At 42.1% G+C, this 25,641-nt stretch overlaps 1 protein-coding gene across 1 annotated transcript in view; it reads right to left on the reverse strand.

The window, feature by feature from the left end:
• The window catches only part of tecpr1a (tectonin beta-propeller repeat containing 1a), a 76,290-nt gene that overhangs the window by 35,954 nt on the left and 14,695 nt on the right, over positions 1-25,641 (reverse strand). The window contains exons 7-15 of the mRNA XM_080206824.1: positions 24,850-25,024; positions 22,528-22,628; positions 17,851-17,952; positions 17,285-17,433; positions 15,350-15,882; positions 13,829-13,974; positions 11,428-11,583; positions 8,104-8,253; positions 4,637-4,794 (exon numbers count right to left, since the gene is read on the reverse strand). Coding sequence (XP_080062950.1) covers positions 4,637-4,794; positions 8,104-8,253; positions 11,428-11,583; positions 13,829-13,974; positions 15,350-15,882; positions 17,285-17,433; positions 17,851-17,952; positions 22,528-22,628; positions 24,850-25,024 — 1,670 coding nt within the window. The remainder of the gene's footprint in view (positions 1-4,636; positions 4,795-8,103; positions 8,254-11,427; positions 11,584-13,828; positions 13,975-15,349; positions 15,883-17,284; positions 17,434-17,850; positions 17,953-22,527; positions 22,629-24,849; positions 25,025-25,641) is intronic.

Here is a 25,641-nt window from a genome sequence, read left to right on the forward strand (position 1 = left end):
AAAAAACTATCCGGTTAGTCCCACTTCCTCCCCTACTCCACTCTTTCCCCATAGCCCTGCATTTTTTTTATGTATTTGGTCAGTTTTCTATTGCAAGTTACTTCAGAATTCCACATCTTTTAGGTAATGCTTTATTACAAAACTATACACAAATGCACTTGAACTTCTTTAACAGAATCAGAAGTTGTTTTCTTTGTAGACAGAACAATGGTTTTATGAGAGTGTAATATGTGCTGATTTGTAAACCTCTGTAGCAGTTTTGCAGATGCTAATTACAAAAATTTCACAATATGTGGTGAAGTTTTGAGCCCATGTTAACCATCAGCATGAAATGCAATGAGGGTGCAATATCCTGTGAGAGTTGGGATACAGCGATTTTCCACATATTTCATCCTTGATATCATGAGGTTCCTGACCAGGAAGGTTGGAATCATTATTTAAATACATTAGTATCTGATTAGCGGACTGACCCACCAGGACTTCTGCTCTCTGATATTCATTATGCGCTGGTATGACATGACACTGGCGATATTTACAACAGCTATATAAAAACAGGAACCTGCACGACCTCACCTCGGAAGGGAATATCAGAGGTAAGTACTCATGGTGCCACTATCCTCCTGGGTGCCTAATGGATAGGGGGAGCCAGAGGGGACATGGGCAAACTAGCTAAGTGATTATTGGAATGGGGGTAGGGTTGAGTCTCAGCATACATGGACAGGGGGGATTGAATGCTTACAGGCTTTGGCACACCTTCATTGCTGCAGATTGTACATCTTCAAGGGGTTTGAATCCCACTGTTCCCACAACATATGATTCACCTGGACTCTGCATGTCTACGTCAAGGCAGGTTGTCAATAAGCTCTGGTGTCTTGTTAGTGCTCCTCATGAGCTCTTTGTTGCAATCTTACCTCGATAGGAATGCCCTTCTGGAGTGGCAGCTGGAAGTGGACAGGGACAGTAAATATCACAGGGTCAGCATAGGATATTACATGCAGCAGTGTTTTGTAACCTTGGAAACTCAGTAAACAAGTTCAGTGAATGCACTCATGTGCCCTCAGTCATCATCCTTAAGAGTCACGAAGGCTGCTGAAGTTCACCAAATGGAAGCTCATTTGTCAACTGGAGTTGGAAGAGGTAAGTGTATGGAACTGGCCATTGTGTGGGAGAGGAGGGAATAATGCTGTTGGAAAGACACTCACATAGGGGATGTGCATGGGCGGATGTCCCAGATCCTGAAAGGGAAATGGGTCAGGGAATTGGCAGGACACCTCTTCACTCACATTTCTGTTTGCTTCATTTCAGTGTTTGGATCAAGAGGACGATGGAGGCAGTTGAGATGGTAGTGCTATTGTTGCTGTTGCTCTACTGCAAGCAATGTTAACATTCTGATGCACATGAGCAGGAGCAGCATCCTAGAGGAGAGATTGGCAGAGCCTGCTGATTTGAAAGGAGAACACTGTGGCTCCAATGGTCCAGTGCCGCGGAAGATTCCATCTGTCCAAGGGATGGTGGACCATCTGTGCCAGATGAGGCAGAGCTGGCACCATGTGGACTGGGAAGTCACCCATTGCCTGTGGCCCTGAAAGTTACAACCATGCTGAACTTCTACAACAGTTCATTTCAGGGTGTCCTGTGCAGCATCTCCCAATCTGCACATAAGGTGACTGGTATGCTATTTGTGAGATGTTACCTGTACATCAACTTTGATCAAGACCAGGCTTGTCAGAACACCAGACCTATGGGCTTTGTCTGCAAAGCTGGACTGCCCCAAGTACAGGCTCTGATTGACTGCATGCAAATAGAATGGTGTTCCCCACACGGAGGCACGGGGTGCCACTTATCAGCCACAAGGGATTCCACTCTCTCAACATGCAGATCGTGTATGACATGCCTTGTATATTATGCAGGTGTGTGCCCGTTTCCCAGCAAGCATCCAAGACAGCTAAATACTCAGACGCTATCAAATCCCAACTGTATTCAAGGGAGACCAGATGCTGAAAGAATGGTTCCTTGGGGACGAAGAGTACCCACTCAGGAGGTGGCTGACGATGTCAGTGGGGAGGTCCCAAAAACCCACTGAAACTCGATACAAGACTCATGCATCTATACATGTGCTGATCAAATAGGCGATTGGCCTGCTAAGGATGCAATACCAGTGCCTGGACCAGTCAGGTGAAGCCCTCCAGTAAGGCCCCCAGAGTGTGTCCCACATCAGCATACTTTGCTGCATTCTGCATGATGTGGCACTGCAATGGGGCAAGGTGCTGGATGAGGCACAGGAGCACCACATTTCTTGGATGAGGAAGATGAGGAGGGTCAACACCCGGAGAAAGGACCTTGGCAATGGTGTGCGCCCCAATGGGGTGAAGGGCTGGCAACACCTTGATTGCCTCACGCTTTGGGGAGGACCAGGACCTTGAGGGTCCAGGTTGCTTTCAGGTACCACGGGTGTTGCAGAGTTACCCTCTTTGGTGTGTCAATCACAGGGGGATGGGTGGGGGTGGGGGTGGGCTGGACACACCACCACCATCCACCGCCCCCCCCCCACCAAATTGCACCCGTTAATCCTCTTCCCTGTGGGTGTCTGGGGTTCCTGTGCTCCTCCATGAGATAGAGGAGTGAATTTTAGAAGTCCCATTTTCCTATGGTGCTGATACTCACGGATTGCCAGAAGTGCCTACACCAAGCAGCTCACATCCTCCAAGATAGAGTGCATGACGTGAACCATGGAGTGGACATCCTGCACCAAGGTCTCCACTGCGGATGCCACCTTCGCAGCCTTGGCCTTATTGCCACCGAGTGACAGCACCATCTCCCCGGACAGAAGACGATGGAATTCCTCCACTTGGCCTTGCAGTCTGAGGAAGGATGCTGACATCCCTTCCTGATATTTGCCTTTGTGGCTTCAACTGTTGGGGCATGACCAAGCCCAGGGTCATTTCCAACATCTGACCATGGATCAGCACAGTCCTGGGCTCCAGTATTTCTGAGTGCCAGCTTTCTGGGATGTCACTGCCTCTGCCTACTGTGGATCATCAACTGTGATAAGCTCATCAGTGGATGACCCAGAAGCCTATTTACTACTTAGTCCAACCGAGGTGAGAGTATCTGATGGAGGGTGTGGGTGACAGCTGTGATGCCTCTTTGATACTAGCCTCTGAGATGTCTCCCTCAGAGCTCTGGTGTCCAGAGGGTGTGAGAATGGTCTGGGCTGGTCTACTGAATGACCTGCAAGGGAACTGAGATGACATTACTGCATGGCAGTGGCAGATGGATAGAAGAATGTATGGCAAGTGCCATGGCTGGATGTGTTAAGGTTCTCAGTTTTGTCTCTTGCCTTTACTTTAGCTGCACAGAGAAGGTCATCTCCTCTTCTTCTGGCACTGTAGCCCAGTCATCTTATGGAGAGAGATGGCACTCACTATCGCAACCATAGCCTTCTAATGGAGTTGGTGATCTTGCTGGCTGGGTGTTCGCCTGGTCATGGGTAGACGATCTCAAATCTCTGCTGAACCCCATCTAGCAGTTCGCTAAGATTCCCTCGTGAAATGTGGCGCTACATTCCTGGCAGCCATTCTCCTGACTAGACTTGGAACAAGTGCTGGGAGATGTTTAAAAGGAACACTCCACTGATTGCAGAGATTGAGTTTTACCACGAAGAGAGAATCTGAGGCAAGTCACCATGAGTGCAGTGTGAAACTTAAGGAAATAAATTTTGTTTTAAAGTGACTGAATACATGACAGTTTTTCTCTCCAATGGTGCTGGTGGGATTCTCTTTTCGTCAAGACCAACTTTTAGAAAACATACCTGAAAATTCTGCCATGATTTCTCCCAATTCAAACTACAGCAGGGATTTGATTAAAAAATTATATGGCAGTGTGCAGTGAACGGCGAAACCTTATGAGTGGCTGAACTGTTACGACCCATTTCCTGCCCCCCCATGTTAATTTTTAAAAAAATGTCATTCTCAAGATATAGGCATTGCTGGTGAGGCGGGTAATTACTGCATGTCTGTAGTTGCCCTGAGAATGTGGTGGTGGTGGGCTGCCTTTTTGAACTGCTAGTTGTGGCTGGGCCACCTCAGAGGGCAGTGAAGCGTAATCCATGTTGGTGTGCAGCTGGAGTCACATATAGGCAAGACCAGCTAATGACAACCAGTTATCTTCCCTGGAGGACATTGGAGAACCAGGTTTTTTAAAAAATAACAATCCACCAGCTTTGTGACTCTCTTTATCCATATCGTGTTTCAGAAGTTACACTAAATGCATTATTGAAGCATGCAAATCATACACTGCTGATCAGGTCTGGGCATCTTGAGAAATGATGTGGGTATGCCGGCGTTGGACTGGCGTAAACACAGTAAAAAGTCTGACAACACCAGGTTTTAGTCCAACCTATTTATTTGATAATATTCTCACAAGCTTTCGAGGGGACAGCCTCTTCGTCAGGTGAATGGAGAGTTCTGGCCTCAGAACTGTGCTTTATATGCTCTGTCTGAGGCCAGAACTCTCCATTCACCTGACGAAGAGGCTGTCCCCTCGAAAGCTTGTGAGAATATTATCAAATAAATAGGTTGGACTAAAACCTGGTGTTGTCAGACTTTTTACCATCTTGAGAAAGACAAGGACTTACAATTGGTCACTTGGCGTAGGGTGTTGTGCAGCTTCCAGGTCTGAGCTTGGCTCACTGACGAAGATATCTCCTTTACAAGTGACGGACCAAACAGCCTGGTTAGACGGCGGACCTTGAAGTTCCCTGCTGTCGCAGCATGCTAAACTCAGGACAGCAAGCTGTAACACAATGCACCATACTGCATTACAAATTATAACCAAAATTAATACATTATACAAGAATGATAGCCATTTTATTTAGTTTGGATGAAACTTTGCCTGTTGCAGATGGCTTCTAAAATTATTCAATTTTTTACCTGACCATCATCAACAACCCGTATCAATACATAGTGCCTTTAACAGCACTTGATAGGAGTGTTATCAAACAAAATTTGACTCTGGGTCGCATAAGGAAATATTAGGATTGGTAACTAAAAAGGTAGGTTTAAGGAGCAACTTAAAGGAAGAGAGAGATGAGGAGAGTTTTCAAAGAGAATTTCAAAGCATAGGGCCCTAGCAGCCCATGGCTGCCAATAGTGGTGCAATTGAGATCCAGGTCAGAATTGGTGATAGGCAGAGATCTTAAGAGAGTTTTGGGCTGTCAATGCCAATCAAAGACAACTACGTAATCCAGTGCAAAAATCTTTGCTCAGTTACTCAGTAGCACAGTGGTTAGCACTGTTCACTCATAGCACCAGAGATCTTGGTTCAATTCCCATCTTGGGTGTCTGTGCAATTTCCTCTGGGCGCTCTGGAATCCTCCCCCAGTACAATAATGTGTGGATTAAGTTGATTGGCCATTCTAAAATGCCCATAAGTGTCTAAAAGATTTGTAGGTTAGGTGGATTTGCCATGGTAAATGCACGGGGTTATGGGGATAGGGTAGGGACGGGCCTGGGTAAGATGCTCTTGAGAACTGGTGTAGACCTGATGGGCTGAATGTCTACCTTGTGCACTGTTGGGATTCCATGATACTAGCAGAATTAGCCGGGTAAATATGTAGGATTATGGAGGTAGGGCCTGGGTCAATGCAGTCTCAATAGGCTGAATGACCATCTTCTACACTGTATGGATTCTATATTGCTATAAGATAGCCATTTTACTTCTAAATTTCAAATAATTTTAAAATACAAACACAAGATTTGTTTCTGTGTCTCATTGTTATATGAATAAGATAATATAATGAGGAGAGACACTATTTTTTGTGTGCGATGCTGACACAATTTTATTAGCAGCTACCAATGTGAAAATAACAATTAGAAGTGTTAAAATAGGGTAGGTTCACTTTGGATCCCTAAAACATTTTTGGGCTGAACTAAAGAATGTGGAATTCCAATCATTTTCGGCTCCCTCAGTTATGTGCCTGACATTTGCATCATATATTGGGTGCAGAAGAATCCCAAGATTGGACCTTAATTCACAATGGATTGGCTGAAATCAAGAAGACGGCAACAGACATTACAATCCACCAAAATGGTTTGGGGGAAAGAAGGAACAAATAACAATTTAATCTAGAGAACCAAGGGAAGGGGGCTGCACATGTATGTATATCAGAGGTTCCCTATGATTCTGGTTCAGTCCTTTCCATAGTTGACCAGGGTACCAACATTTTATTTCAATCTCATGGCACTTTGGATTAAAGACCAGTCAGTGTCCATGGAGCAAAAAGCATTGCGCAAATCATTGTCCTCATGAGGGAATGAGCAAAAAGTTAACCGGCGAAAGCGGTGAATCAGATAAAATTATTTCTCCTAGATGTAGGTTTTCCTTAGTAAATGATTGATTCTGAAGTAGACGTGCCCCATTTCTAGCAGTTACTCCTAGACTTTCCCTAGCTCAGTTGAGAAGAGTGATCAAGGTCATGCCCTGCAAGTCTGCGGCAAAGCAAGTTATGTGCTAAGCCTCAAAGCTGCCTTTGTCTGCTAGTTTTATTGAACATGAGCACTGCACAATGATTTACTTCTTATTTGTACCATATGATTCTGTTCTGCAAAGAAATTGCAAAAATAAAGCAAATAAGAATCATACCACAGACAAATTTCTTGGCTCACATCTAAAAATCACATTACAGACTCCCACAGTGACTCAGGAGATATGTGGGTGAAGATGAACAGGAATTTCCCAGCTTCAATCCCTGATTCATGTTGAGTTGGCTGTGACTATTCTTCATGTGGCACTATGATCTTAGAATCTAACATCCACTAGTCAAAGAGAAAATAAATAAACCAGGGCTTTTGCTCCAGATCACTATCATGTGAACTGTGTCAAAATGTGCACAGATGTGGGCAGCATCAGCCAGTATTGAGCCATACGGTAACATAGTGGTTAGCACTTCTGCCTCACAGCGCCAGGGACCTGAGTTCAATTCCAGCCTTGAGTGACTGTCTGTGTGGGAGTTGTGTGTTCTTCCCATGCTTGTGTGGGTTTCCTCCGGGTGCTCCGGTTTTCTCCCACAGTCCAAAGATGTGCGGGTTAGGTTGATTGACTATGTTAAATTGCTCCTTAGTTTCAGGGGGATTAGCATGGTAAATATGTGTAGTTAAGGACATAGGGCCTGGGTGGGAGTGTTGTCAGTGCACACTCAATGGGCCAAATGGTCTCCTTCTCTACTGTAGGAATTTTATGATTCTTGGCACAAAATCTAGCCTAATATTCCTAAAGCTGGAACTGGGGGAGTGCTGCAATGTTGGGAATTGCTAATGTTGAACCAAAGCCACGATTGCCCTTTCAGGTGGATGTAATACGCCCCTTGGCTCTAGTTGATGAAGAACAGGGGAGGTTTCCAAGGCGACTTGTCCAATACTTATACTTCAAACACAAAAATGTATAAATTCTTATTTAATCCTGTATTTTCCATTGACAAAATACTCACAAGATCAGCATGTAAACTACCAGAATTAGAATTTAGAAACTGCTAACATTTTTGGTCATGTAAGGACTTGTTGTGCTCCATGTCCCTTAAGGCAAATCATTGTTAAGATACAGAGCTGACTGACCCCTGCCACAATGGCAGTGACAGACAACTCTGATCACAGTTATTACAAGGTATTACAAAATACTTACAACATAGAAACAGGCCACTTGGCGCAAGCGGTCTCTGCCAGCACTTACGCTCCACATGAGTCTTCTCATTACATTCCACCATTTTTAAAATTCTAATCCTTTTTCCCTCATGGACTTGTCAGGCTTCCCCTTAAATGCGTCTATGCTATTTACCTCAACTGCTCCTTAGGTAGTTAGTTCACATTCTAACCACTCTCCGGTTAGAGATTGCTCCTGAATTCCTTATATCCTCACATATATAGAACGTCTTCCATATTTTAGGAACCATTAATTCTTCAGCTGTTGGATTCAGACAGTAGGAATCTATGAAAGCAGGATCCTACTGTCATGAAAAATATTTATGCAGGCATTGACTCCATGGCATAAAACTCATCGAGCTGCAGGAAATGGTTAGCAAACTTAATTATACCTTATTTAATCGCTTACCCAATCATACATTTCTTGCTCTGTTGTTGTTGCCAACCTGATTGGCCATCTCTGTTTCGTCCTCTCAGGAGTGTAAATAGCGAATGAATGTTTTGTTTCATTAGCAATTGGAACCAAAATTGTAACTTCATTTGAAAATACGTGAAGGTACTGTTACATTTTAAAGAAAAAAAAATTAGACAATTGATAGGATACTATTAAAATGTTAGAAAACTATATCTATGTTAAAGAAAATGCAAAGAGTAATTATTCCAGAAAAACCAGTAGAGTTCACAAAAAGAGATGCATTTTTTATAGTCATATTTAAGTCACTCCCATTAACTGTGAACCTCTAGGTGCTAAATAATTTACCGCTCAATATCATGGGATAGGTTGCTGTAATAGATAACGAGCCAATGATATGGGTCTCCAACACTGTATTATTGTTGGGAAGGGGGTTGCTCTGTTGGCTGGACAGCTGGTTCATGATGCAGAGCGATGTCAACACTGAGTTCAATTCCCTTACCTGTTGAAGCTACTCATGAAGGCCTGCTTTTTCTACCACATCCCTCACTTGAATTGTGGTGATCCTCAGGCTATGGTCATCTGGTACTATGACTTTACCTTTATTACTGCTGGTAGGACACTGCAAACTGGTCAGCCTATCCACTCACAGGATAGTGGGAAGATCTTTTTAAATTGGTTTTGTAACTTCTCAAGGATTAAGCTCACAAGTCTCCTGTGCAACCTGAGGACAAGCTCTCCCATCCATGCTGTCGCTGGATCAGATGCTGCAAGACCTGAAGGTGTGATTTGAACCAGGTAACTGGTATCCATTTGTAAAGGTGGGAGGGCTGAGACCAACAAGTCTTGTTCTTTTGGAAGGGTAAAGGATGGAATGTGCACTCCAAATTGTCCTCATTATATCCCCTTATTTTCCAATTTCTCGAATGTAGGAGGAGGCAATTCAAACCCTCGAGCCCTTTCTACCATTCAATTAAATCATGACTGATCCATAACTTAACTCCATCTAGCATTCTTGGTTCCCTAATACTCTGTACCCAACACAAAGCTACGAAAATGAGGTTTAAAATTTTTAGGTGACTCCAACCTCTGCAACTGTTTGAGGCAGAGAACATTCCAGATTTCCACTACTCTTTGTGCGATTAAGTATGTTCTGGCATCACCCCTGAATGGCCCAGCTTCAGAATTTTCACCTCTTTTGACAGTAGAATCAGATTTTCAAAAGGATGTGAGTCTTTCAAGGTAGAGATACCTTAAAAAACAAAATGATACACAAACATTCTCACTAAAACAGACCTTTGGAAATATTATTTACAGCGCAAATCCAAGATGGGTTCTACTCTTTCTGGACTGCCTCATGCAGTAATCAGTAACTAGGAGAAACTACAGCCCAATTGGTTTCTCTAACAGATCATTTAGCCATGGCTAATGAATTAGATGGGCTAGTATCTCAGATCCTATGCTGCTCTCGCTATGTTACAATAAAGAATCACCTTAAAAATCACATTCTGGAAGCTTACTACAATCTAAAAGGACAACGGCAGCAGATCTATGGGAATACCACCACCTGCAAGTCTTCCAAGCCACACAATATTATGAATTGGAAATATATTGTCATTTCTTCACCGTCATTGGGTCAAAAATCTGGAGTTCTCTGCCGATCAGAATGTGGGTGCACCAATACCACATACACTGCAGGTCACCACCAGCTTCTCAAGGGCAATGGGGGTGGACAACAAAATACTGGCCTAGCCATTGATGCCCAAAATCTATGAAAAAATCCAATGCAGAACTTTGCTTCAAAAAAATGCCTTCCACACCTATCACCCACTTTTAAAAAATAATTATTGTTCTTAATCTTGGCAAAGGTCTACACGGTCACTCTTTAACTGAAAGTGATAAGTAAGAAAGCTGCATTTTTTTTAATAATGGGAAGGGTATGAATAATTTCAAGTGTATGGTCAGAGGGATTTTCTTATCCCTTCACTGGGAAAACAGCATCTATCCTCCTCTAGTTGAAAGCTCACTTATCCAATACCTCAACTCCGTTTCCCACTCCATGGGTGATGCCTGACTTACTGAATATTCCTGGAATTTTCTTTTTATTATTTGTCACTGTTTATTTCCTTTCCCAGTATTTTTGCCCATCTTTCTCAATAATGCTGTCAAATTTCCCTGCCTTTTTGCTAACTCTATCTGAATTACTCCCAGTTAGTTATGTAATTCTTCGTCAAATTCTTTTAGGAAAGAACAAAGCACAGTTAAGAAGGAAAATGCTGGAAAGTGAGAGTATGAGGGCAAACATAGGCAACTGCAACTTAGGCACTGTCCAACCACTTAGGCTGAGTAATTTGGATCTGTATACATTGGAGCTTAGAAGAATGAGAGGCTATCTTATTGAAACAGAGGACTCTCAGGGTTCTTGACAGGGAAAATGCTGACAGGGTGTTTCCCCTTGTGTGAGTGTCTGGGACCAGAGGGCGTAATCTCAGAGTATGGAGTCATCTATTTAAGACAGAGGTGAGGAGGAATTTCTTCTCTTGGAGGATAGTGAATCTGTGGAATTCATTTACCACTGAGAGCTGTAGAGGCTGGGTTAAGTATGTTCAAGGCTGAGATAATCAGATTTTTAATCAGTAAGGGAATCATGGGTAATAGGGAAAAGGCAGGTGAGTGGAGTTGACAATTATCACATCAAGTCAGTCATGATCTCATTGAATGGCGGAGCAGACCTGATGGGCCAAAAAGCCTACTTCTGTTCCCATGTCATATATAGCTCAAACACAGTTTATATAAATAGTTGTGTATCTCCTTTGAACCAAGCTGTTCTTTGGCATATGTGAAGTATTTAGGATGGTGTCAAAGGAATAACTGCTTATCTTTTTACCAAGTTATGCAGGAAGCCCACGTACCTTGCCCTGCGCACTTCAATAATCCACGTATAAAACAAACTCAAATTGTAATGATCAGGCCAATACTAATTATCAAGTTTATTTACAATAAAGAATAATTACTCAGGAACACTACAAGATTTGACTTACACAATACTTAAATTGTTACAAGGAATGTATCCACACATAGTACAAATAATTCAAATGACCAATTGTTATTTACTTTAATATTTTGAGGTACTTTCACTTATTTGAGTACAACAATTAAAACTGTTCTCCAAATATCTCTAGCTCCACTCCACTACACTGAAATTTGTAATGGAATATATGTGTTGCCCTGAAACATTTAGTGAACAAAAATCTAAATCACATCTCCTGTAGTATCCAGCCTGAAAATTACAGGACAGCAGAACAGACAAGCAGAACTCACCTTCTTCTCATCATTGAATGTGTAGTAAATGAAAAAGATCCCATCCCTTTTCCCGTCATTCCCTGTAAACTGTTCCAGTGCTACCCGGACATCTATCCATTTGTGGGGCTTTCCATCTCTCCACCACTGCATTGCTCCCTTCTTTATCCATACAGACTAAATATAACAGAGCGACATGGAGAAGAGAACAGTTACAAATCACTGGTATCATGTTTATCTATGTATAAATAATTGGCAGCAATATCCCATTGTTTAAAATTAAGAAAACCACCTCACAGGAATGAAAAGTCACCTGTGAATCAGACTGAAATATTCAGTTCCTTAGATGATGTTTAATGTGACAGTAATTATTATACCACGTCAAGAATCACTTCCGTACTACAAGGCGGCATGGTGGCATAGTGGTTAGCACTGCTGCCTCAAACTGGAGACCTATGACCAGCGGTGGGCCTCAGGGATCAGGGATGGGTCCACTATTATTTGTCCTTTATACTAATGATTTGTATGAGAATATAGTAGTCATGGTTAGTAAGTTTGCAGATGACACCAAGATTGGTGGCATAGTGGACAGTGAAGATGTTTATTTCAGATTGCGATGGGATCTTGATCAATTGGGCCAAAGGGCTGACGAATGGCAGCTGGAGTTTAATTTAGATAAATGTGAGGTGATGCATTTTGGTAGACTGAAACAGGGCGGGACTTACTCAGTTAATGGTGGGGCGTTGGGGAGAGTTACAGAACAGAGAGATCTAGGGGTACATGTCCATTGCTCCTTGAAAGTGGAGTCACAGGTGGATAGAGTGGTGAAGAAGGCATTCAGCATGCTTGGTTTCATTGGTCAGAACATTGAATATAGAAATTGGGACGTCTTGTTGAAGTTGTACAAGACATTGGTAAGGCCACACTTAGAATACTGTGTACAGTTCTGGTCGCCCTATTATAGAAAGGATATTATTAAACTAGAAAGAGTGCAGAAGAGATTTACTAGGATGCTACCAGGACTTCATGGTTTGAGTTATAAGGAGAGGCTGGATAGACTAGGACTTTTTCCCCTGGAACGTAGAAGGCTGAGGGGTGATCTTATAGAGGTCTATAAAATAATGCAGGGCATAGATCAGCTACATAGTCAATATCTTTTCCCAAAGGTACAGGAGTCTAAAGCTAAAGGGCATAGGTTTAAGGTGAGACGGAGGAGAGACAAAATGTCCAGAAGGGCAATTTTTTCACACAGTGGGTGGTGAGTGTCTGGAACCAGCTGCCAGAGGTAGTAGTAGAGGTGGGTTCAATTTTGTCTTTTAAAAAGTGTTTAGACAGTTACACGGGTAAGATAGGTATAGAGGGATATGGGCCAAATGTGGGCAATTGGGACTAACTTAAGGATTTAAAAAAAGGGCAGCATGGACAAGTTGGGCCTGTAAACCTCTATGACTTAATAACTTGGTTTGATTCCCAGTTTGGGTTACTATCTATGTGGCGTTTGCACGTTATCTCCATATCTGTGTGGGTTGCCTCTGGTTTCCTGCCACAGTCTAAAAGACGTGCTGGTTAGTGCATTGGCCATGTTAAATTCTTCCTCAGTGTACCCAAGCAGGCACCAGAATGTGGCGACTAAGGGATTTTCACAGTAACTTATTGCAGTGTTAACATAAGTCAACTTGTGACACTAGTAAATAATGTTAAAACTTTAAACTTTAACTTTAAATAATAACTTTAAGGTTCCAATCTCTGCTGAAACATCTTTTAGAAATTAAGAAATAAAACCACAAATCTGAGATAAATAATAATGTTGCAATCAGTAAAGTATTCAATTTGTTTCTGTGTCAGCTGGGGTTCTTTGAATAGCATTCTCAGTCAGAAGGATATGGGTTCAAGACCCACTCCAGAGACTCGAGCAGACAATCCATGCCGGAAATACTTAAGGAATACTACACAGGCAGAGGAGTCAGTTTCTGAGAGAGACATATAAATGACATATGGATGTAAAGATCCCATAGCACTATTCCAAAGAACAGCAGGGAAACTCTTGCAGTCTCCTGGCCAATATTCATACCTCAACCAATATCATTAAAACAGCTTATGCGGTCAGTATTACATTGCTGTTTGTGGGAACTTAGTGCACATTTTGGTTGCAATATCTCCTACATTGCAGGAACAATTCAACAAGTATTTTGTTGGCTATAAAGTGCTTGGGGATACTGAGGTTCATGAAAGGTGCTGCATAGCCCCGAAAATGTGCTGGTTAGGGGCATTAGCCATGCTAAATTCTCCCTCAGTGTATCTGAACAGGCACCAGTGTGTAGTGACTAGGGGATTTTCACAGTAACTTCATTGCAATGTTAACGTAAACTAATAAATAAACTACAGAAATGCAAATTTTTATAATACATTAGAAACATCTTACCTGCTCCACTGCCTGCTCATAATGCTTAAAATCTTCCAGCTCCCGTTTGGACCGTTCAGTTAACTGATGAACTATCTGTTTCCGCCAAACTGTCTGCTGGGCACAGCTAATGGGCATTGAGAATGATTGGAGAGAGAACAGCTGTCCTGCAAAATCATGGAAACAAAATATGGTGGTCCAAGTCTATCTATTTTCTGCAGTTGTTTTTAGTATTAAAGAGCAGGAAAAAAGGGTCAAAGCATTCTGCTATTATTATCTGACCCAGATTGAAGATCCGAGAAATCTGTTTGAAGAAGTTGGGGCTGTGAAATGCAATAACCAGTGGCAAAGTAGCAACTGAGAACATTTTCCTGAATATTCTTAAAATACCAGGAATGAAACCAAAGCTGTGGTTCTGAACTTCAAGATTTGATTTTGTGAGATACATTATTTTGCCAGACATTTAGGATTAAAATGGCAGTAGCGAATAGAAGTGTGGTTAGAAGGGCAGTATAAAAACAACTTTTAGTCAATTTTAGCTCATCCAAACAAAAAGACTATGATAACACCATAGGAACACAGTGATAGTTGTTGACCATTCAGCCCCTTGAATCTGTTCCACTGTTTAACGAAATCTTGGCTGAACTGTGACCTAACTCAATATTTTTGCCTTTGCCCCGTATCTCTTAATAACTTCAGTTAACAAAACTCCATCTTTCTCAGGTTTAAAACTGCTGGTAGTCCCAGCATCAACTGCCATTTGCTGAAAAGAGTTCCAAACTTCTGTCACCCTTTGTAACTGTTTTTTAAATTACATTCCTGAAAAGTCTAACTCTCATTTTTAGGCTTTGTCCCCTAGTCTAAAATGGTATCCAACTGGGTCTTAAACGATTTCAGGGACTTTGGCTGGAATTTTACTGCCATGCCCACCCTGGCACCCCAGTGTTGGAATCAAGGTGGGCGAGGCTTGCAAAACTGAATTCTCCGTTGGCCTCGGGTGGGATTTCATGAGCCTTGCCTGAACATGGTTGTAAAATCCTACCCATTGCCTCCACTAGTTTCATTACGTAGATTTACCTTCCACTGGTTTCAATCAGCATCTACTTTGTCTTACTCTCAGCTCAGTTTGAAGCTACTTTTTCAGAACGTTGCCAGATTGTGAGTCAGTGTAGGACAGTGAGTACAGTGGGTGAACAGGACCTATTGTGTTAGGGTGTGGGACGGCAGAATTTTGGATGAGTTCGAGTTTATAGTGGGTGACAGGTGAGGGGGCTGACCACTATAGCGTGGAATATTCAAGTCTAGAGGCAACAAGAGCACAGATTAGGGTTTCAGCAGATGATAAACTGAAACAGGGTCAGAGACCTATTGCACACTGCATTCAATGAATAAAACATGCTCAGGATATACTGTGACACCGGGCAGAGATGCAATTACCATTGATGCAGTATACATGCAAGTGCATGGTCACTTTTATTATAGTGGCTGCATGTGCTCAGAAGCAGTACTGACAACAAGAACAACATAGAACAGACTGATTACCTGACTGGGCAGTGAACCAGTTCAGCTGGGTGTGAGCTTCTACATCACAACCTCCTCCACTGAGCCAGGCCCAGAGTGGGCGCTCATCAGCCACATAATGCTCTTCGATTCCAAAAGGATAGGTGCCCACAGAAGAAACACTGGCTGTTTCAGCCAGGTCAGAGGTCATGGTGTTTGAGTCCGAGCGTGCAACGACCAATTCAACACTATCCCGCAAAGGACCCCCTTGGTCTGTCACGTACTGAGATTGGGCAACAGACTGGTCAGGAACAGATTGCATCCATTTCCCTGAGGATGTTTCCATTAAAGGGATGGTCTCAAAAACGCTCTCAACGTCGGCACATTTTTTCTCAACGGCAGGAATGGAAGCAACATCTCCACAGGCATGTGGACAACCCTCAGTCTCACCAATTGTTTCTAGAACGCTTTCAGTTTTCTTTGCCAGTTTGTCCATTTCTGAGGAGAAATCAACTTCACTGCAAATGGAAGCTTGGGATGGTAATCTAACTTCATCACCAAAAAAACAGCCAGCACTGAAATGCAAAGAGAAAACAAAGTAAAATGCATTTAAGAATAATTGATAAAAGAACCAGTGGCGAGATGGGGAGAACTTAATTTATACAGCAAGCCTGATAATTGTCTGGAATACTGTGCCTAATAGAGTGCTGGAAGCAGATTCAGCAGTAAATTTCAAAAGAGAATTGGATAAATATTTGAAGGGGGAAAGAGCAGGGGAGTGAGATGTATTGGATTGCTCTTTCAAAAAAACCAGCAAAGCACAATGGGTCAAATGACCTCCTTCTATGCTATAAGGTTGCATCACATGCTACCCAGTATCAAAGAATACACAATGAATGTGGATAGAAATTTTTGTTTTTTTATGGTGAACAGTTAACTATTGTGGAATATTTGACCAGTGGTAGGAGGTGTGCAATCCATCATCATCGATGACCAGAAATATCAAAAACTCCTCTTTGTGTCAATTATTAACCAATCTTTCACAAGAGTAAAGACAAAGATAGAATCATAGAATCCTACAATGCAGGAGGAGGCCATTCAGCCCATCAAATCTGTACCAACCACAATTCCAACCAGGCTCTATCCCCTTAACTCCATGCATTTATCTTAGCTAGTCCTCCCCGACACTAACGGTCAATTTAGCTTGGCCAATCCACCTAACCCGCACATCTTTGGTCCTGGGGGGAAATCGGAGCACCCAGAGGAAATCCATGCAGTCACGGGGAGAACGTGCAAACTCCACACAGACAGTGACCCAAGCCAGGAATCGAACCCGGGTCCCTGGCGCTGTACGGCAGCAGTGTTAACCACTGTGCCACTCTACAGTAGTAGGCCTGGGTCTATCGGTACTAAAACCGTGCATGTAGACAATCGTAGACCATAGGATTACGAACAAATATTTCATGTGTTAATGGGTAACAGGCATGATGGCAATGTTACAATTGCTCACTTGGGTTGGTTTCTCAGAATTGTGAGCTGGGTGTTTAAGGCATTTATAGGATTTGATGAGGTAGATATAGAGAGGAATCCAGAATAAAGGGGCTTAACCTTCCAATTAGAGTCACACCATTCAGTGCTGATGTCAAGAAGCAGTTCTTCACACAAAGATCATCTGTAACTCTCTGCCCAAAATGACATTGAGATTGGGGATTAACTAAAAATTTTAAAAACAGGGATAAATAGATTTCTATGAGTATTGGTAATAGGGTTATTGAACTAAGGCAAGTTTATGGAGTTAGGATACAGCTTAGCACTTACTTAAATGAATATCAGTCCAAGGGGCTGACTGGCATCCATATGTTCCCATATTCATTCTTACAAGTGATTATTATTTGCTTTGCGACATTTAAGTGCCAATTGTAAAATATAAGGTAAGTACATGCTGTAAATCCTTTTTGTTTTGATGGATTACTGTACCTTGCGAGACTGGTAGCGCTGCCTGTACGCGAAGCTCCGTCATGCTCTCTACTCACTACTATTATTTTCCACGCCTTTCCACTGTATTCAGTAGGTGTCACTCCATGACGGAAGTAAATATTGCGATCTTCATAGCCAATTCCCCATACCTTGGATTAGAATGGGAAAGAAATTGGGTGTGAGCAACCTGGCGTGTACCTTGTCCAATTTGATTTTTGATCCAATAGCCAACTCAAAGCGTTTGGGTGTGGTAACAGATTAACAGGTGAAATTGGTTCATATATTTGTGCACCATTCACAAAGTCCTGTGGACCACTCACAGCAATCCTTTTAACAAAAAGAATGGATCAAAAATGTTTGGAAGATAATTTTAAAAGGATTGAGGAATAAATTAGAGTAAGTAAATGAAATTGAGGAAGTTTAAAACGTGGAACAAACTGCATTAGTAAAATATATTTGCTTTTGAAATAGTACAACACAGATGTGTGTCATTTTAGTGCTGTGAGGCCAACATTCAACTACCTCAAAAAAACAAGAGTACAGCCAAAAAAAGGCATTATACATACCTGATCATTTAACCCCACATTCACCATCACCATTTCAACGTTCATACAAATCCAACCTGTCCCCACAGGGTTTTCAGAACAGACACCTCTTCGAAACCAAACCTAGTGACAGATAAACACAGCTTGACAAGTTTTATATATATATTGACAAAAAAGTGTTTGGAGTTTTGATAGAATAGACAGAGAGAAAAAGATTTTCCCTGGCAGGAGGATCGATAACCAAATTTAAGATAACTGGCAAAATAATCCCAAGCAGAGATGAGGAGAATTTTCTTTTTTTTGAATCCAGAATGCATTCCCGGGTAGGGTGACGGAAACAGGTTCAATAGTAAAGGAATTTGGGTATGTGGATAAAGAAGTTTGCAAAGGAAAGGTCAGTGGGGTGGAGAAGATTGTATAGTGCTTTCAAAAGAGCCAAAACAGACATGACAGGTTGAAAGGAATAAAAACATAAGATGCTGGAGATACTCAGCAGATAGGGCAGCTTCTGTGGAGAGAAACAGAGTTAACATTTTAGGTTGATGATTCTTCATCAGATCTGAGGAAGGATAGAAAGATAGTAATGTAACAGATTGTCTGTCATAGGGTGGAGGGTCGGAGAGATTAAATGATAAACTGTTTGATAGTACAAAAACCAAAGGGATTAGTAATAGGAGAGGTAAAGAAACAAAAAGATGTCCACATGAGGTACGAATGGCAGAATAACAGCTATCTGAATGCAAAGTGAAGGAATAAAGAAAGAAACAAGAAAAAAAAACAATAAAATAAAAATGAAACAACTGACGCAGGTAATGATCTCACAACAGCTGAGTCCAGAAAGTTGCACAGTACCAAGCCAGGAGCATTATCAAACAAAATCGAAAACAGAGCCACATGAGGAGACATTTGGACAGGTGAACAAAAGTTTGGTCAAAGAGGTTTGTTTCAATGAGAGAGAGGCAGAGAAGTTAGGGAGTGAATTCCAGACTCCAAGGCCTAAGCCACTTAAGACTTGGCTGCCAATGTTGAGGCATTAAAAATCAAGGATTCGCAACAGGCCAGAACTGGAGAAGCGCAGGTATCTTGGGGAAATTGAAGGGCTGGAGGAGGCCACAGAGATAGGGAGTGGGCAAGGCCATGGAAGCAGCTGAAAAGGATGAAAATTTTAATGTCAAGGTTTCACCGGATTAAGGGTCAAAATGGATCAACGAGTGCAATGAAGATGCTTCAACGAGTGCAACGATGATGGGTGAGCAGAACTTGGTGTGAGTTTGAATACAGGGAGTAGAAAAATATGAACTGACTCAGAATATGGCTGAAATCCCAAGGTAATAGGACCAAACTGGGAGCAGAAAACTAGAGACATCAAAGTCTGATTATATCAAAAGTATTCATGGGCTCCTATGGTCTTTCATATATGGGTGCACGGAGGCACAGTAGTTAGCACTGCTGCCTCGCAATGCCAGGGACCCAGGTTTGATACCCAGCTTGGGTTACTGTCTGTGTGGAGTTTGCACATTCTTCTCATGTCTGCATGGATTTCCTCTGGGTGCTCCGATTTCCCCCCCACAGTCCAAAGATATGCAGATTAGATGGATTGGCCATCCTAAATTGCACCTTAGAGTCAGGGGGACTAGATAGGGTAAAAGTATGGGGTTATGGGGACAAGACCTGGGTGGGATTGTTGTCGGTGCAGATTCAATGGACCAAATGGCCTCCTTCTGCACTGTAGGATTTTATGATATAAAGATTGCACACAGCATGATATAATTGTACTTTGCTTCCTTTAATTCGTCTTACAGTAATTTATTGAAAAGATATTTCATCAACATTAATTTACTATGACAATTAAGTTTGGTGCTAGAGCATGGGAACTGATAATACAATAATAATAATAATAATAATAATAATAATAATAATAATAACAACAACTGCAGCAAAAAAAAAGAGATTCCAAGAGGCACTTGAGTTTCGATCAAACAAGTTTTGAACATGGATTGAAAACAAAAGTCACTGGGCAACAGAAACAGGACATCCCAAAAATTGATTTTAGAGGGGTTAGATAGCAATAAAGCAAGTTTATGACAATATTCACTTGCAATACATCTGATTAGAGCAAAAAATGGTACACAAAAGGACAGCAATTTCAAAAAGAGGTATTCACATGGTCATGAGGAGTTTCACAAACACCAACACCGGTCTTAGTGATGGTGCAGATCCAGAGTCAGAGGGTCATCTTGGGGTAAAATGTGACACAAAGGTTGCAAACAGTCTGATTCAGCATTCTGACAGTTGACAGGGAGCTGAAGGAGTTGGTGACAAGAGAAGATTGTTTGCAACAGGGACCTTAGACAATGGTTTTCTCAATATTTATGAGTCTCCAGACATCCACAAAATCAAGCAGACTTTAAAAAGCAGAGTATTTAAATATTAGGTACAATGAACAACTTTGTATGGAAGTGAATTCTGAAGGCAGATGGCATATTGGGAAGGCCATTCAAATTATGACATTACCGGTACATATTGAAAACGGGAATGGAAGCCTCACTCCCAAGGCCCATAAATTGACATAGAATAGAGAGAAAAATGAAATGAGAACACGTTGTTGATGCATAAGTCCAGAAACAGAAGGAAAGTTTATTGAGCAATGTTAGTAATTGGAAAAGCTTTTTGTTTTAATTCATTCATGGGATGTAGGTGTCACTGGTAAAGCTCACATCTATTGCCCACCCTTAATTACACTTGGCAAGGTCGTGATAAGGTACCTTCTCGAATACAGGCTTGCTAGGACACTTCATAAGATAGTTAAGAGTCAACCACATTGCTGCAGATTTGGAGTTATTTATAGGTAGATTTTCATCTCTAAAGGACAAGTGTCGTTTGTATGACAATCTGCTAACTATTACTGATACTAACCTTTCATTTCAAATTGTATTTAATTAATTGGTGGCCATAGCTTCAGCTGCCTTGGTGGGATTTGAACTCATGGCCAAATTTTTCCAGTCATTCACACCAATGGGATTCTCAGTCCTGCTGCAATGAATAGAGATTTAGGTATGTGCCAAATTCTCCATCCTCACTTGCAGCGGCAGTGGGGCGTGAGCAGCCGGAAGATTCTGGCCCTTGTCTTTGAATCATTAGCCCAGTAACATGCGCACTATTCCCTTGCACTTCTAACATGACAATTTATATCCCCAGAAGGCAAAGGAGGACATGATTAGACAATGTGATGAAATCAGCAGGTAGGGTATCTGGGCTTGATGTAATCCATTCTTGCATTGCCCAGGAAGTATGGAATGCAATGACCTCCAGCCTCCGCAGCAGAAATGGAACATGGAGCAAACAAACACAAACCCAATTTTTGACACAAATTTGCTGAGTAAATACTTGTGTTGCTTTTCTTCAAGTGTCCGCCTTAGCTCAGTGGTAACACTCTCACCTCTGAATCGTCTCTGGGCACAAAATCGAGGTTGACACAGTGGGAATACTGCACTGTTAGAGATGTTACCTTTCAGATGAAATGTTAAATGGAGGCTCTGCCTGCCCCCCTCAGGTAAATGCAAAAGATACCACTTCACTATTTCAAAGAAAGGCAGTGAAGTCATTAAAACAGATGATCTGAGCATCGTCTCAATGCTGTTTCTGGGAGGTTGTTATGAACAAATTAGCTGCCATGTTCCCTGCAAAACAAGTGACTACATCATTGGCTACAAGAAAGGTGCTGTATAAACCCAGCACCAAGTACGTGGTCTCCAAGACTGCAGTGTTGCCTGCTCTCCTGCATGTGACAGAGACATGGACAGCACACACCAGATAGGTTAAATCCCTGGAGGTATAGCACCAGTGATGTATAGGTGCCCCAATACCGGTGTCCTCTCTCAGGCCATTACTGAGGCCCAGCTACTTACAGTGGGCCATGTCGTCCATATGCTTAATACAAGACTGCCAAAACAAGCTCTTGCTCCAAGTTCCAGCAAGGCAAGCAGTTACCAGGAAGGCAGAGGAATCATTTCAGGGATGTCCTCAAAGCTTCCCTGAAAAAATGCAACACTTGTACTGGTATGAAAGAGTCTCTTGCTCAACATCACTCAAACTGGAGAAGAAGGATCTATGAAGGTGCCCAACCATTTTGTATGTCTCCGACAGGTCCAGGTGAATCCAACTGCAAACAGCTGAAGGAACGTACCCAAATCTGAGCATCCCACCCACCCACCTAATCAAACCTGCCCCACCTGTAGCAGTGTGCAAGGATCCAGCATTGGACTTTTTAGTCACTTCAGGACCAACAACTTGTAGTGAAAGAAAATCATCCTGTCTACGAAGAAGTAAAATGCATTTTTTTTATTTGTCTCCTTAGCCATTCCTCGTCAAGGTGGCAAGAGATGCATGAATGCAAATGGTAGGACCAGTTTCTGCTCTATATCAGGGCATTGATTTGTTTTAGAAAGTAGTCTGAGACTGTCCATGGAAGTCCACAGCCAGTTCCCACCGCCACATACCAATCCCATCCCCCTACCCTCACTGATAGCTCATTGTGCAAATGCACCGTGTAGTTATAGCATGGACCATGCAGAACACAAAGATTCCAAATTCACATCTCTGATTTGCTTTGCTCCCTGATCTCAGCTGAGGAACCCAAATCTAGTGTATATATTATTTACTATGCTGTGGTTTCAAACATCTGCAGTGTGTACTTACTCTTCTGTCTCGTGTGATAGCCCACAGCACATTAATGCCCACTGAGGCCTGAACAAGACCATTTTCAGAGTTTGGTGGTTCAACAATCTTCCAAGAATTCCCTGTGGACCAAGTAACAGAGAACATACTTACAGCATTCATGGCACGACTTCAGAAGCAGAACTGCACATTGTCATGGGACTGTTATTAGACGAACATACAACATTTCAAATAATGAATGAACACACTAGATTGCCCCTGGGGAAAGGTTGAAGAAATATAATCTGAACAGAGATGTCGTAACATTTCACACTGAAGACAGTAGCTCTGGCCTCTTCAGTGAATTCTAGCTGTCAGATTTCCTCATGATTTCACGGATTTGACCCGACTGTCATCAACAAGACCACCAGTTAAACTCCAGTCTAAGCTGTACCCTTCTCCTTGTGGGACCTCTGTAATGTCCATACACTATAACACTATAAACCCAACTTCCTGACTTGTCACCAGGTCTGAGAGAGGTGGCTGATTACATGCATTGACTTGATTGTTGACCATTCCTCACCATCTGTTCTTTTACTAATGTGTCACCTTCAGCCATAGGCATAGGGTCTCTCCAATATCTCCTGTGTCAAAGGCAGTGCTGTTATAGTGTATCCTCAATGCAATTGTGAATAAACAGGCAATATTTCAGTGACCACATAGTTCCCCCTTTACAGTGAGCTGCAGACCTTCATCAGATTTTACCATCTCTAGCCAACCCCTTATACGAGTCATTCATTTTTCTGTAACCCAACCAAATGCAAAAGCAGATGCAAATGACAAAATTTAACAGTTTATGTCTCGAGCCATGGGTACAATCCCATTTCCTCAAGGTCAAAAAATTAAGATCATGACCCCAGTAGTAACAGTTTAGTAACAGGAAGACAGAGGAGGTTGCAATGGGATAATCAACTTGGCAAGACTGGGAATATAGAGGCCCAGCCAAACTTCAGGCACGGCTCTTGTTTAAATAACATGTTGCAATTTCCTGACTGACAGACAACCAAACTGACAGCCAGGTCAGGCTAGGCTTGTGTGTATGCAATTGAGGAATAGGAGGCTGCAACTGGAGCCCTCTTGGGGTGGTCTCTCACAATTAAGAGTGTTATTTATAAGCTTGAGTATGCATTTGTTGGGATGGGGAAGAAAGAGGCTGTGAGATGGTGCTGTGGGAACAGGATCTTGTTGTTGGATCAGTGGGATATATACCACCACCCCCCCCCACTCCCTTTCCAACACTCAATTTACACTTAGTGGGAGGCAGTTAACATCAGGGCCTGTGTTTTTTTTGTCCTTTTTGAGTTTTTGTGGACCTGGTGTTTGCAAAGAGCTGCTCTTAAAATTGTTGCTTCATTTGTTGATAAATCCTAAATCAGAACATCAAGATCCGTTTGTGTTGACTGCTGCATTACGTATGCAAATGGAAGCATAGACACATTGTGTGATGTTCCCTAGTGTGGAACTAAATGGCCCATGATGACAAGAAGCTTGGCATTTTTGGAATGATACTGACATAGTCTTCAGGAGCCTTTACAGCTTCAAACATCATTGTACTTGATTAGGAATAAATTTGTCAGCAGTTCCTTAACTTCTTTACCCAGAGATTGGTTAGAATGTGGAACTCACCAACACGTGGAATGCGTGAGGTGAATCACATAGATACCTTTGAGAAGAGCTGGATAAGCACATGAGAGAGAAAGAATTGAAGGTTATATTAATAGGATGAGTTACAGGAAAGGAGACTCGTATATTAAAGTTTATTCATTAGTCACAAGTAAGGCTTACAATGAAGTTACTGAAAAATTCCCCTAGTTGCCACACTCCGACGGTGCCTGTTTGGGTCAATGCACCTAACCAGCACGTCTTTCAGACCATGGGAGGAAACCGGAGCACCTGGAGGAAACCCACACAGACATGGGGAGAATGTGCAAACTCCACACAGACTGTGATCTAAGCCAAGAATCGAACCCAGGTCTCTGGCACTGTGAGGCAGCAGTGCTAACCAGTGAGCCACCACGCTCTGACCCTAGTATAAACACCAACGTCGATAACAATGTCAACTGGATTATTTTTAAATGCGATGGTATCAGATTGTTCTTGATTCAGAGTACAAGGAATTTAAGCTTGAGCACACAAATAACTATAGGACCAAATGGCCTGTTCCTGCACTGTATAGTCTGTAATGTTATATGCAGAAATTTTCTGGTCTACCCATTCAGTAAAGATCATAATTTTAACATCCTATTTCACATTAACCATGGGGGTGAGGGGAACATTCATGCTGAATGAATAGAAACTGTGCACCTTTAGGGTTCTCCCTGTTTACTCCTTCCCTCACCATGAGTTGACCTTCCCATAATACAGCACACAATAGATCACTTGGTCCACAGGTGATCTGAACTACTTCCCCAGGAGTCTGGATTTCAGTCCACGATGAACCCTCAGGATTCTGATCATTTATATTTTCTCTGTAAAACACCTGAAAGAAACCAAATGTTAAACTATGCAATTACTGATTAAACTTAATAGCTGGTTATATTTTCCTGCATAAAACATGCCATTTAAAGGACCCACGTGCCATAAAAACGTCTTATGGATCTTCTGGCTGCAATGTTTAATTGTAGCACTTTCTACCAACTTTGTAAAGACAAATAAACTTTTAAAAACAATAGTTTTAGGAAAAGGCCAGACGTTTGTGGCTTGTGTGGAGTAATCTCAATATCAGGATAGGAACACTGCCTTCAATGTTGCAAAGTCTGCGGAGGGATGAGGAAGAGAATCACATTCTTGATTACACAGTCGCTTCTGATGAAAGTGAACGTGCACAGAAATAAGAACCAGTTTGATTATGTTGCCTACATGGGCCTGGGGCCTGACCAGTTCTGTAAGCACGGGGTAAATTTACTTTTGAATCAAGCTAAAAGGTGGCAGAAACTCAAGTGTTGGTGGCTATGGGCAATGCGTTCCTTAAGCCGTGTAGGTATGTGATCACATAGTGTGGATATACATCACAGGCCTCTTTCTGTGATAAATAACATATGCGATTGTGTAAAGAAAAGGGACTGTGCTAAAGAAAAAGGCCGCACACAACTACTA

Source organism: Carcharhinus amblyrhynchos, chromosome 18, assembly GCF_965287045.1.
Source record: "Carcharhinus amblyrhynchos chromosome 18, sCarAmb.v2.hapA, whole genome shotgun sequence".
Taxonomy (NCBI): Eukaryota; Metazoa; Chordata; class Chondrichthyes; order Carcharhiniformes; family Carcharhinidae; genus Carcharhinus; species Carcharhinus amblyrhynchos.